The 13,496-nt window shown below is 36.3% G+C and overlaps 1 protein-coding gene across 1 annotated transcript in view; it reads right to left on the bottom strand.

The window, feature by feature from the left end:
• LOC126252611 (Ca(2+)/calmodulin-responsive adenylate cyclase) overlaps positions 1–13,496 on the bottom strand; it is a 370,372-nt gene that overhangs the window by 156,789 nt on the left and 200,087 nt on the right. The window contains exons 11-13 of the mRNA XM_049953514.1: positions 9,395–9,556; positions 6,775–6,876; positions 1,620–1,805 (exon numbers count right to left, since the gene is read on the bottom strand). Coding sequence (XP_049809471.1) covers positions 1,620–1,805; positions 6,775–6,876; positions 9,395–9,556 — 450 coding nt within the window. The remainder of the gene's footprint in view (positions 1–1,619; positions 1,806–6,774; positions 6,877–9,394; positions 9,557–13,496) is intronic.

The following is a 13,496-nucleotide window of genomic DNA, read 5'->3' as shown; positions in this document are numbered from 1 at the left end:
AATGCAGTGAAATGTCTGCAACTCTGAAAATACTTGAGAAACTATTTCTTTGTAAGAAAACTGCAAAAACAAATATGCCAGATGGACATTTCATAAAAGTTGCATTCCAACACAAATACGTAGCGCACCCATTTGGTTACAAATTTGTAGTTGAGAAATAAGAGTTTATCCTAGGGCAACTGAAAGGAAATGAAAGCATTAAGAACCATCTAGTGATTAATTGTGAAAAATTTGAAACTGGTAATGGTATTTTTTAAATATATATATATATATATCTACAACCGTGTCTTTATTTGGCAAAATTGCAAACTAAATTATTATTGGAATAACGTTTCACGTCAGATTATCTCACTCAATAGTTAATTCCTCCTCCCCTCCCTCCTCCACCTCTTGTTTATTAGATAATGCTACATTTAAATTAAATTTTGCATGTAGGATGGCATCTTTTAGGGTGTTATATGATAAATTTGTTGGTAGTAATGTTGTCATAATAGTGAGTGATTGCTGGGTAAATTAGTAATATTGTGTTCAGTTATGCAACTGCAATTTCCATGCCCTAAATTTTTTTATCTTTTATTTTCCAGATTTTCTTGTAAATTTGAAAAGAAAATTTAGTGGGGGAATGCATGGTATCTTTATCTTTTAGGGGTCTGTGGTTCTTGTGGTGTTGAGTAGAGGCAGTTGGCAAGTGACTGTTGAGACGAGTGTGTCGACCAGAATGGTGTGACTGTCAGTAGTTAAGATAGTAACCTGAGAGCTAAGCAAAGGAGAAAAAAGTTATATGCTTGCATTCATTTGTGATCAAGAGCAAGTTCCTGTGTTATAAATACGGGGTTTTCAAAAAGTTTCTCCACAGTGCCGTATGATTGTTAGCTGCGCATGTCATATGATTGTTCACCTGCCTGGGTTTTTCAACTAAACAATAAATGCACAACGATACTGCAGTGATATTCTGTACTTATTCATAGGAGAACTTATGTTTAGTGAAATACTGAACAGTTATTTTCAACCAGATGGTGCAACCGTGCATACAGCTCACGTTTCAGTGTCACTGCTTGCTGATGTTTTTGGTGATCGCATAATTTCACAGGGACTTTGGCCTCTATGATCGCCTGACCTACCACCACCTGACCGCCCAAAATCCATCGATGAATTGAAAACTGCAATATCCACTTTCGCTGCTTCTGTTACAGAAGAAATGTTACAGCTTGTGTTTGGAAACATGATCAGAGGAATTGAACTGTGTATTCAACAATACAGGGGACACTTTCAACATTTAATGTGAAAATTTGTAAGTAAAAATGAATATTCAATAAATTCCCAACTTGTATTTAGCTGAGTTTCATTTCAGTATATTCCTGCACCATAGGGCATGCGCGGCTAACAATCATATGGCACTGCGGAGAGACTTTTTGAACACCCCGTAGTTTAGGTTTAATTGTGATGTTTCCAGCATTTATTATTCTGATTGTCCAAATTAAGGAGTGACTTCAGATTTAAATATTTGGTATTTAGTCCCCAGCACTATAAGTAAACCAAAGACAAAAGACTTAAATGCTGTATTATAATAATAATAATAATAATAATAATAATAATAATAATAATAACATAAAACTTACCTGATTCTCTTTCTCCCTATCTTTGAAGCACAATGTTGCAAGGTTGACATGGGTAGACTTTTCTCTGTCAACACTCCGTGCATCAATAGCTTGTGCCAAATACTTATTTACACGATTTGATGGTTGATGATACACACTAGAATGCCGTTTCTTGAATGGTCTTTTGAACTTCTCTGTTACCTTGTTCTGCAACATGTATACACTATTATTCTTCAATGAAAGGTTTGGTTACCAACATACATTGGGCAAATACTGTGGGGGAAAAAAAACCAACAGACTGATATAATAAGTTTTAAAGTGTGTGTGTTCATGTGCATGTGTGTGCGCATGGACATACTCGTATTTTGTTTGAAAGCTCTTTCCACATGCCTGCTCAGCTCTTCCACTCTGGAATAGTGATGAAACCTTATACATGCTGATTCAAAATAACTATCCACACTTAATGGGTGTAATGGGTGCATAAAAAGAGGAGTAAAATGTTAAATACAGTTTTTTTTCTGTAATTGCTTTATTTTCAGGTTACAACACATAATATTTGAGGTAGGTGTACATTATGGACCATTACGGGCTTTTGGCATGTTCTATTCATCTGATGTGCTTTGTAGACTCCTCTATACTGCTCAGTTGATTCTGCCATGAAATGCCATTGTTTACTTGACTTCAGTTTTACTGTAGCGGCAACAGACAAACTACATACTTTCATTCTGTCAGTCATTCATAGAGTACAGTTGTTGTGTATGGTATGATGGTCTAGGGACTCAAACAGTGAATATGTGGATATAGACCACCTTCATGACACAGCAGAAGGCAATGCATGAGCAGAAATAAAACAGTACATGGAGATGTTTCCAAACAGAAGAGTACCAAACCATCAGACTCTCACAGTTGTGGACAGGTTTTTAAAAGAATGTGGCATTTGTGGTGCATCACAGTTAGGTTGTCATCAACTGGATGGAAAGAGCTTTGGGAACATATTGGAAATGGCAGCTTAAGATCCAACCATAAATACTCACTGTATGTGTGTCACCATAGGGGTTCCTCAATCAACTGTGTGACACCTGTTTTGGAGACAGCAATTCCGCCCATTTCCCGTGAAGAAGGTACAGGAGCTGACACCTATAGGTACCTACAAATTTCGGTTGTGAAGCAAGAGACTATCTCAATGTTGTGTGTCCTGATAAGTGGACAGTTCATGGAGGACCAGTTGCTTTGACCCACCATATCTCTGAATCTTAACCCCTGGACTTACACCTTTGGGACCTCCTCAAGGAGCTCATGTATGGTTCAAAAAATGGCTCTGAGCACTATGGGACTCAACTTCTGAGGTCATTAGTCCCCTAGAACTTAGAACTAGTTAAACCAAACTAACCTAAGGACATCACACACAGCCATGCCCGAGGCAGGATTCGAACCTGCGACCGTAGCGGTCTCGCGGTTCCAGACTGCAGTGCCTAGAACCGCACGGCCACTTCCGCCGGCCTCATGTATGGTATTGAGTAACTGAGAATGTAGCAGAACTACAGCAGAAAAATGAAAATGGGTGTGCAACTGTGCAGTATAAGATGAACAGTGCATGCAACATTTAGAGAGCAGTAAGACATCGAGAAACTCACTGTCTTAATCTACAGGGACATCATTTTGAACATGTTCTGGTGTCAATGCACAGTGCTCAAATTCTGCCCCTTCATTTAATTGCTTTTCAAGAAAAATTAATTTTGTACTGTTTGTGCTGCTCTCATGATACCTGCTTTACTGCATAACTCTGACATAAAGCAATTTCAGACAAAACTTTATTTAACATTCTACACTTTTTTGATGCATAGATTATACCCATAAAGTTTTTATAGTTACTACTTTTGAATCACCCTGTATAGATAGATATGTATCATATTATATTTCGCAACATTTAATTTGCACATTAAGGTTACTTTGTCATCTTAACTGTTAATGCTTAAAAAATATTTTCCTGTAATTGACACAACCATTTATTAATGATGCAAATTTGTAGATATAATTGACTTTACATCTCAAATAAAAAGCCCATTCATCTCAAGAGAACATCAATTAACAGACAGTGTTGGTCAAAAAACCAGAAGTTTTTATGGGGTGGGGAGGGGGAGGGTACTTAATGGAGCTTAAGTCTGCAAGAGTGGCAAACCCAGACTTTCCTCAGCCACAATTGCCCCACAGTTATTATCTACAAACATATCTTGCATGTACCTTCTTCTCACCCTGTGACAAAAAACAGCTCCCACTTCCAAAAAACTGAGGAGCCAACTGTCCCTTTTTCATTCAGTACAAACTAGGCCTACAACACCTTAACACATTACCCTGTCAAGATTCTGGCTGTCTCGCATATGGCTCCAAAACGAGATCTGCTCACTTCACTCATATGTCCTTTCCAAAGTACACTCTGTTGCCCTCCATTGTCCTCTTATTATACACAACTCTTTGTGAAACCATGACATCCCCGACCACACATGTTGTATACCAAACAGCATGTGTTCACGGGCAGCTTTTAATATGGAACGACCACCACCGAACAGCACGAGTGCATGACTGGACACAAAAGAACAGTGTTTTGGTTATACCTGGTATCCAGTTGTTGAGCAATCTCTAAAGCATCATTCCAGAGAACTGATGAACTGATTGCCTTCTACATTACAGGGGACATTTGCATATTTCCATCCACCACCAATTTGCCTCTACCATCCTCCAGAACTTACTTCTGTCTGTTAACACCCCCCCCCCCCCCCCCCAGGTTTTATCATATTGGTAGTATTTCCTTACATACTTCTTTTTTATCCTCTCTCTCTCTCTCTCTCTCTCTCTCTCTCTCTCTCTCTCTGATTTTTACCCATTTCTTTTTCTAATTTTCTTTTATTTGTCAATTGCAATACTCATTCCACTTCTCTGTCCAAAAAAGTAGGACTAGTTTTTTTTCACTTTTATATGTGTCATCGGCAGTACCGGAATTTTTCTTCCTAAAGATAAGAATTGGCTGGCCACTTTGTTTCATTGTAAATTGATTTTGGTTTTAAATCACTAATCACTTCTCTCCTTCAGTATCTTATTATTTTCCACAGCCATTAACGGTGGCCCACTGTAATTTTCAGTCCTATGAGACATTATATACATTTTCTACACAATAATGTTACCACGAGTGGACTTCAAAAAAGAAAGTTACACATTATCATAGCAGACCAAGTAACTTTTGATGAAGGCTGCAATACACTTCAAAGTAACACAGACACATGTCACTATTTTTTCCATATTCACAAAGTCTCTATAAAATTGGTCGGAACATTCTACCAATTGTTAAGTTACTCAACAATACAAATGCACTCCTTATCATGGTGCCATTCAAGAAACTGCTGTGCAAATGTACTCATAGTTGAAAAATCTATGATTGATATGAATCAATTCTCGATGAACTGATCACTGTTGTCTATGGTTGATAATAATAATGGTGTGTGAGGAGGGCCTCCCATCGGGTAGACCGCTTGCCTGGTGCAAGTCTCTCAATTTGATGCCACTTCAGTGACTTGCTCGTCGATGGGGATGAAATGATGATGATTAGGACAACACAACACCCAGTCCCTGAGCGGAGAAAATCTCCGACCCAGCCGGGAATCGAAGATGGGCCCTTAAGATTGGCAGTCCGTCACGCTGACCACTCAGCTACCGTGGGGGGAGGGGGGGGCGAGGGGGGGGGGATTTTGATGTCAATGGTCTTTCTTACCCATCAGCATCACATATGTCTCTGCAGTATTTATTGAGTTGTTTGCACCATTTCACTACAGCTGGATGTGAAATTGCACTTGTTCCAAATACTGCTATAATTTTGCAGTGAATCGGCATAAAGTTTAGATGTTTTGTCCACAAGAAACTTACTGTCCCATGTACTTCAATGTAGGGGTACACTTCCGGTTGCTGCACCATTTTGTTTGCATACTGTCATGTGCCTCTTAACTGTACCACAGCAGAACTGTGTCTGCAAGCAATGCAAAACATGTTATGTCTCTTGAGAATGCACCACTCTTGTTGTGCAATGGTCTTATATGGAACAACATGTTAAAGTTAATTTTTGAAGTCCCCTTGTGCTTAGTTCAGAACCAAATCAAAACACCTAAACAAAATTTTATTGGTAACATGATATACAGTCTCCCACAGCACATATTTGATGTTGGCTTCTGTTAACTTTGGACATATTTAACTATTCATAACCACATATCTGTAAGTTAATTATCACTTATATATTAGTATTACAATCCATAATTTGAAGGACACTCTCTCTCTCTCTCCCCCCCCCCCCCCCCCCCCGCCCCCAATATTAGCAGTAAATCCTACACTTTCAAGGAACGCTGTATCACTGTGTTACAGACTAACTGTTTATGCCATCACATCATAAGAGGAGAGACAAACTGCTAGCTTTATAGCAACAATTAAGTTCTTTGGGGAACCTCATCCTCCACTTTCCACAGCTTTTACAGGCCCTTCAGTGAATCTTGTAGGAAAAGTACCTCAAAAAACTCTTCAGTTAATGTGTTGCAAATGGAAATTTTTGCAAATATTTAGAATCATCATAAACAGCTGTTCCTGAACTGAAATCAGTATTATTCTGTAAGACATTTTAATATGTGAGGGTGTGTAAAGTAAATCTTATTACTCGCACACCACACAGTTCATACACTACATTTAGTGGTATAAAACTTATAGACAAGAGAGAAATTCTATGCATTGTCAACCATATCTTTTTTAGCATTTTTTTGTAATTTTGACCACTAGATGACTGGTAAAATATACATCTACAGCTCATATTTGTTGATACATCCTGTTATCATTGCTCAGTTTTTCACAACTATCTGAAAAGCTGAGGTAAAAGGTAATAGTAAATTTATACAACAAATGAAATTAGGTTTTCCCATTTTTACTAATACTGTTAGTTAAGATCAGTTCTTTTAGTATAATTTGTTATGCTGAATGCAGGTAAATAAAAAGAAATCTTTTATTTGCACAAAACATATTTTCATTATTTGTTATGTTGTTAGTATAGAACATACTTTTGCTTTTTATTTATGTACAGGATGTGCCCAACATTTTCTAAAAATATGTATTATTCAGAGCAAAAAAAGCGGCATCCTTCCCACCTCACCTTGCTGGCTATATCTCGAAGGTCCAGTGCTTCTGTGCCCCCAAAAGGGCGACCTCCGGTTGTGGAGGGGTCAGCGTGAAGAGCTCTCTGCAAATCTAGCACCTACAACCAATGGCAGTGGGCCATTTACTCTACAAATGCAGCCGCTAATCATTGTGTTAAAAGCTGCCCAAGTTCCATCAAGCATGTTTGTCTAAAAACTTTGTTTACGCAACTAATACTTTATGCAACATATTGTACAGTTTAGTCAATAAATAGCAGCATACAGCTATTCAAGGAATCTACAAATTTAATGAGGCAACACTGCAAATTTTGTTTAAGTATCTGAATGCTGTTTTTTGTGATCACAGGAAAAAATAGACGCTTGATCTATCATTGATTTTTGTGTGACAATATTATATATTAAAAATATGAAAATATGCATACTTCCTTTTTGTGATCACACAAAAAAAGACTATATTAGACTGTCACTGCATTCCTTTCCAAAAAACTAATCATGAGTTATTTAATAAGATTTAATTTTGGTTTACAGAAAGTATAGTTAGTATTGTCTTTAAAATTATTTTCGTGTTAGTAGAGAATCCTGAGATAAAAGAAATTATATAGTTCAGTTTCACAATGCAAAGCATATCAGAGTTTGTTAAGTTAGTGCAAGTCAAGGAAAGATAAAATCCCCATTTACCTATGCATGAAGTCACAAGCAAAGGCAGAACCCAATAATCAGAGACCCCTCCCACCTTTTTTTTATTGCATCCTTCTACAAATTAGAAGGGGGTGGGGACAACACAAGTGTTTGTTCCCTTTCTCTATCTCTATCTCTCCCTCTCTCTCTCTCTCTCTCAGGCAAGTGGTAAACTATATTTGCAAACTGAGGAACACAGTGATAATGATTGCAGTTTATAGCTTGTAACTTCATGCACATTTATGGTAGCCTGTACTCAATCTTGGTTGCTTAAGATTCTGAAGAAATAACTGTTACATGTAAGAAAGTATGATATAAAGTCCTGTGGGAAAAAAAAGCAACCAACAAGTCTCAAAAGCTTTCTTCCCCAACTATGACGTACTGCTTACAAGACGACATGCACTTTCATGTCCTGTAGAGATTCCATATTGCCACACACTGTTAAACAGTGTAACATACCAAACAAGCAGTTACACATTTAAAATAAATTTGAAATTTATTAAGCTGTTATGTATATTATTTAGCAAAAAATAGGAAAACCCAGTAACATCACACAGTTATCTCTGTTCAACCAAAAAACACACTAACAACTTGCTAGCAGAATCTTTCTATCACTTGTGCCATGCACTTTTGATAAATAATTAAATCACTTAATTACTGCCATTAGGAAGCAAGAAACTGCACTCTGTGAAACTGACTCTCAATTTTGGTAGGCAACAATTCCTCTTCTGCATCTACTGATCAACTACAATGACTTCTACAGCTTTTTTAAAGTTACAAATTAGAAGTTATAACTCAGTTTACTCCTAAAAGCAGGACTAGTTTTCTAGAAGCTTCACACCACACAAACGAGCAGCAGCTGTTCAATGACACCACAACTTGACAGTCTACATCATGTATAATGACTGCTGTAAAGTCTGATAGTGTTGTGTGAATAACAGATTTTCATCCACAAACAACTTAAAATTTGACTGTTACAGACAACTTATGATTCAGAGTGTATCTTCTGGTGTACCATAAACCTTAATCTAAAAAGTTCTGGGGCATTCTTTCAAGAGTGTGTCAGGTAAGGTTTACTGACAATGTACCAATGGTGAATTAATGTGAAATGTGAGTGCTGACAGTATGGCACTAATGCTAGAAACAGTGTACAAAATACTGCAAGATTAAGCAATTATCCTAGATAATATGACAAATCTTAAAGTGTACGTCTATTTTATGTGTGGAATTTTTTTTATGTCATTTTCTCTGTTCCTTCATATGCAACTTCTATTCTACTAGCAATTATTCCTTTACTTTTAGCCGGGACTGCTTTTATGCCCTATTCAAAAACTGCTGTTGTTCCTAAGGCTAAAGCGTTTTAAGACAAATACTCTCTACTGAACTAAATAATACAGATAATATTCAATCTCCAAGACTGTACTAATGTGACAACATATTTTACCAGGGAGACTGTTTTATGCACCTACCATGTCAGTTGCAGTACTTAAAATACGTCCCTTAAGAACCCCAATCTTGTTTTATTCATATGTAGATGTTCAACAGTAGTGTATTGAAGTAACGAGTGTCAGACACCTTTAGTAAGCAACAATAGTCGTGACTATTGTTCATTCTAAATCAGTATAACCAGTACTGTCCTCTGTCACAGAACAAAACTTGAAAGCAAATACAATTCTTAAACATTCTTACAACTAGCCAGTGAGACAAGGTGTCACTGATGCTAAATATAGGCAATACATCCCCAGGAGAAAATTAAATTTTGTGAACAACTGAAAAGCAAATCCAATAATTCTGAGATACCAGTTTCAACTGTACAGTGTGATCTGTAAGATCACAATGAATATTCGAAACATCACTTTACAATTAATAATCTTTGTCATCCTACATGGAATCAAAATTAAATGCTGTCAGGTAATATTTGGGAATGACTGGCCTTACCTTCCTTGCAGCATTGGCTTTGTGATCTCCTGGGGCCACAGCAATGTTTGAGAAAGGAACCTCCATAGAATACTTAATGGAGTGTAGCAGTTGTACAACTACACTGGAGACATTCTTGAATGACAATTTCCGTCTCTGGGCTGCTCCCATAACTGATCGCACCTAAACAAGGAAACTGGTTTATAAATCTTGTTCATGACATACTGATGTTTTTGCTTAGTGAATGCATTAACAAACTTAATCTCATTCTTGAAGTAACTAAACTGTGAATGATCTAAAGCCTAGGATGATGATTTGAAACAAATGCATTAAAACTGTCCATAGTCTTCAAAAGTCTTACATGGTTTAAATATATAATCTTATATAAGACTTGATGGAAATATGAACAACTTCGTTAATGAAAATTTATGTCATGTATACTTTTAATGACTTCATTAATTTTACTGATTGTTGGACAGAAGTTGCATTGGGATTTAAAGAAATAGGGTACAGAAAATTTTAAGCAACTGGCAAACTATAAATTATAAATACATACAGTACACTGACAAATACATCCAGTTCATTCAAAATTAATTTCAGCAAACACAGACACTATTGATTACTACAAAAGAAGCAGGAAGATTGACAATTTTTTTAATTTTAAAAGCAGCAAGATTCTCAAGGAATTGTGAACATTACTTATTGAAAGCTTTGTTCAGTAAATAGCAGTTTTCAGATTCTTCATACTGATTTAGAATGGTGATCATTGGTGGTTAATGATTTTGTTAATATCATCTGAACATGAACCTCATGTATATGTTCTTTTTGTCCATCATTTAATTCCATTTCCACTTTCATTATTGTCTGTTATCAGTTTATTGTAACTCGTAGACAGCATTTTATTACCTATGGGCTCCAACTGCCAACTTGGACAAAACTTATTTCCGAATATATATAGGCAAAGCCTCCAAACCACAGATGTTTTGCCTATGATGCAGACTCCCTGCACAAAAAAGTTTCAACACAGATATCTTGCACTTTAGTGACAGACACCACAGTCTGGTCACTGGGACACCATAAACCACAGGATAAGAAAACTCTAGAATGTGATTCAAGTCATTTTGGGGATTCACAAAGCAGCAGCGTTTATTTGAACTCAAAACTGTCAATACATCAAAACATCTCATCCCATGTTCTAAAGATCAAACCTTCTTGCTGCAACCAAAAGGCACTAAAAAATTCACCCACTGAACACTAGTTTGAAAAAACAAGCAGAAATTTAATCACTCAGCTGAACTATTGTACAGTAAGTTGTGCATTATTCTAAAGGTTTCCAGCAGAATTTTAAAACAACTGAGTGATAAACCCTGGACATTTAATTCTAATTTAAAACTGTTATTCACAATTTTACTGTATCATATTATTTATTGTATCAATTATTGAAGTATTCGTGTCTCCTTTTTCTAATGTTTATAGTCTTTCCTTTCTGTTTTTAAATATTCTCATGAGTTTTTGAGACTAAACAAAATGGCTATGACTTTTTCCATATTCAATTAACTTTTGCTCAATCAGCACTATGGAACCTGGTTAAATGAAATTAAAATAAACAAACCCATCTTCTGTTAATCAAATCATAAATCTTAAATAGAAGAATTAAACCTGTATTATAAATGTCATTATGATGAAAAATTGTTTCTTAGATTTTAAGAACACAAATGTAGATTGCCTTTGGGTAAACCATTTATCATGTACAAAAGGAACCCTCCGTTGTGTATTGGCTCTACTAAAAAACAAATGAGGTCACAGGTAATTGAAAGATTAATGTGTACAAAGCTTCCTTCACTTATACCACTCTGCGCTGAACACTATGAATTAATAAACCAACAAGACTGACAACATTCTCCTACTGTGAATGATCCATTTTGGGAGCAAATGTCACCTGCCTCATATAATTATATCCACATATTTATGAGAATTACATGTTGGTTCAACCAGATTAGACACATAGTAAAAAATTAATTAATAACACAGTTATTAATGCAAGAATATTTAATGAAACATTCCTTGAGTAAATTACAATTAACATTAATAAAACATAATATTTAAAAACTGATGGAAACTGTATATAGTATCATAAAAAGTTGCAGCAGGTAAACAAACACAAAAAGAAAACTCTAAGTCTCAGTCTTTGGGTACAATCATGAGTGTGGAGCAATAGTACACTATAGAACCACAAGAAAGGAGAGAAAGAAGGTGGCCGATGTAAAAGAAGTAACTGCAAAAAGGTATCAGTATCTTTGTACACACATCATCTGATGTATCATGAGATTACAGCCATTACTACATCTCTATGCAGTATGGTTGAAACCTCCAACTGTATTTATTAGTTTTATTTTATTTGCAATCAGTGTTATGTTTTAACATCTTCAAGCATAATGTTGCACCAAAATAGATCAAGCTTATGGATGTGACAGTGGCAATCAACTTCAACAAGCAGGAGTTGATGTGTTGCAGCCATCAATACCATAAACAGAAAACAAGGCACACCATAATGAGACTTCAATTTTATGTATCCGCTATGAGATGTATAATGATTGTTGCCCAGTGTCCATATGAACAATGAATGTCATGGAGGGCATAAAAAAATTAGTGCAGGGTATAAAATAAAATAAAAATCCTGCAAATACATCTGAAAGTGTCATTCCTGGTACATAATGCACTATCAGAATGGTGCCATGGACAGTCACAACAGTGAGGAGACAATGAGGAAGATGGAGGTGATAAGAACTGAGAAACTTTTTTTGTCAGTGAATGACTGAATAAAAGACCCAAGCATAAAAACTATGCTGCTGCTGTCAAGATCTCTCATACTTCTACAGAAAGCAAGGACACAAATATTTTACATGGTAAATCAGCCAGTAGGAACTGTTTTACAAGAATTTAATGTTGCTGGGGTAAAATATAAGAACACAAGAAGTGAAGATAACAAACACCTAAAAACTGGGTAACAGAAGTGCAAAATAGCAGGACAGGTATGTGTAGAAAGGAAATGCAAAGCTGTACAAGAATGCTTGACTATAGGAAAAAGAGATGCCACCTATAGTGAAAATAAAGAAAACTTCAGAGAAAAGAGAAGCAACTGTGCGAGTATCAAGAGCTCCGATGACAAGCCAGTATGAGACAAAATAAGGAAGGCTGAAGATTAGGAGGAATACATGGAAGGGTACAAGAAAAAAACATCTGAAGACAATATTGCAGAAAGCAAAGGAAGATTAGTGTTTAACGTCCCATCATTAATGAGGTCATTAGATCAGAGATGAAGCACAACCTCAGATTAGGACATGATGGGGATGGAAACTGGCTGTGCTCTTTCAGTGGAACCATCCTGGCATTTGCCTTAAGCAATTTAGGTAAATCATGGAAAATCTAAATCTGGATGGTTGGTTGGGAATTTCAACCATAATCCTCCCAAATTATAGTGGACAGAGAAGAGGAAATGGATGGAGATAAGATGCGAGATACAATATTGTGAGAAGAATGTGATGAGCACTGAAAGATGCAAGTCTAAAGAAGGTCCCTAAAGTAGACAACATTCCCTTAGAATAATTGATTTTCTTGGGAGAGCCACTCTTGACAAAACTAATCCACCTGGTATGTAAGATATGTGAGACAGGAAATATCCTTAGTATTCACAAAAAAAAGTAATAATTCCAGTTCCAAAGAAAGCTGGTGCTTACAGGTGTGAATGCTTGACCATCAGCTGATTCACAGAAGAATGAGAAAACTTGTACAAGGTTACCTCATGGAAGATAAGTTCAAGTTCTGGAAACCTGTAGGAACACACAAGTCAATATTGACCCCAAGATTTATCTTAGATGACAAACTGGAGAAAGCTAAACCTACATTTGTAGCATTTGCACATATATAGAAATCTTTTGACATTTTTCAGTGCAATATACTCTTAGAAAATCTGAAGATAGTAGTGGGGATAAAATACAAGGAGTGATAGGTTATTTACATGTGACTATAATTTGAAGAGTCAAAAGACATGACAGTGAGACAGTCGAGAAGAGAGTATGGCAGAGCTGTAGCCTGTCCTTCATTTTATTCAGTCTGTACACTG

Source organism: Schistocerca nitens, chromosome 4, assembly GCF_023898315.1.
Source record: "Schistocerca nitens isolate TAMUIC-IGC-003100 chromosome 4, iqSchNite1.1, whole genome shotgun sequence".
In the NCBI taxonomy this organism is placed as follows: Eukaryota; Metazoa; Arthropoda; class Insecta; order Orthoptera; family Acrididae; genus Schistocerca; species Schistocerca nitens.
Note: the sequence above shows the minus strand (reverse complement) of the source record. Positions and strands in the feature narration are given on the sequence as shown.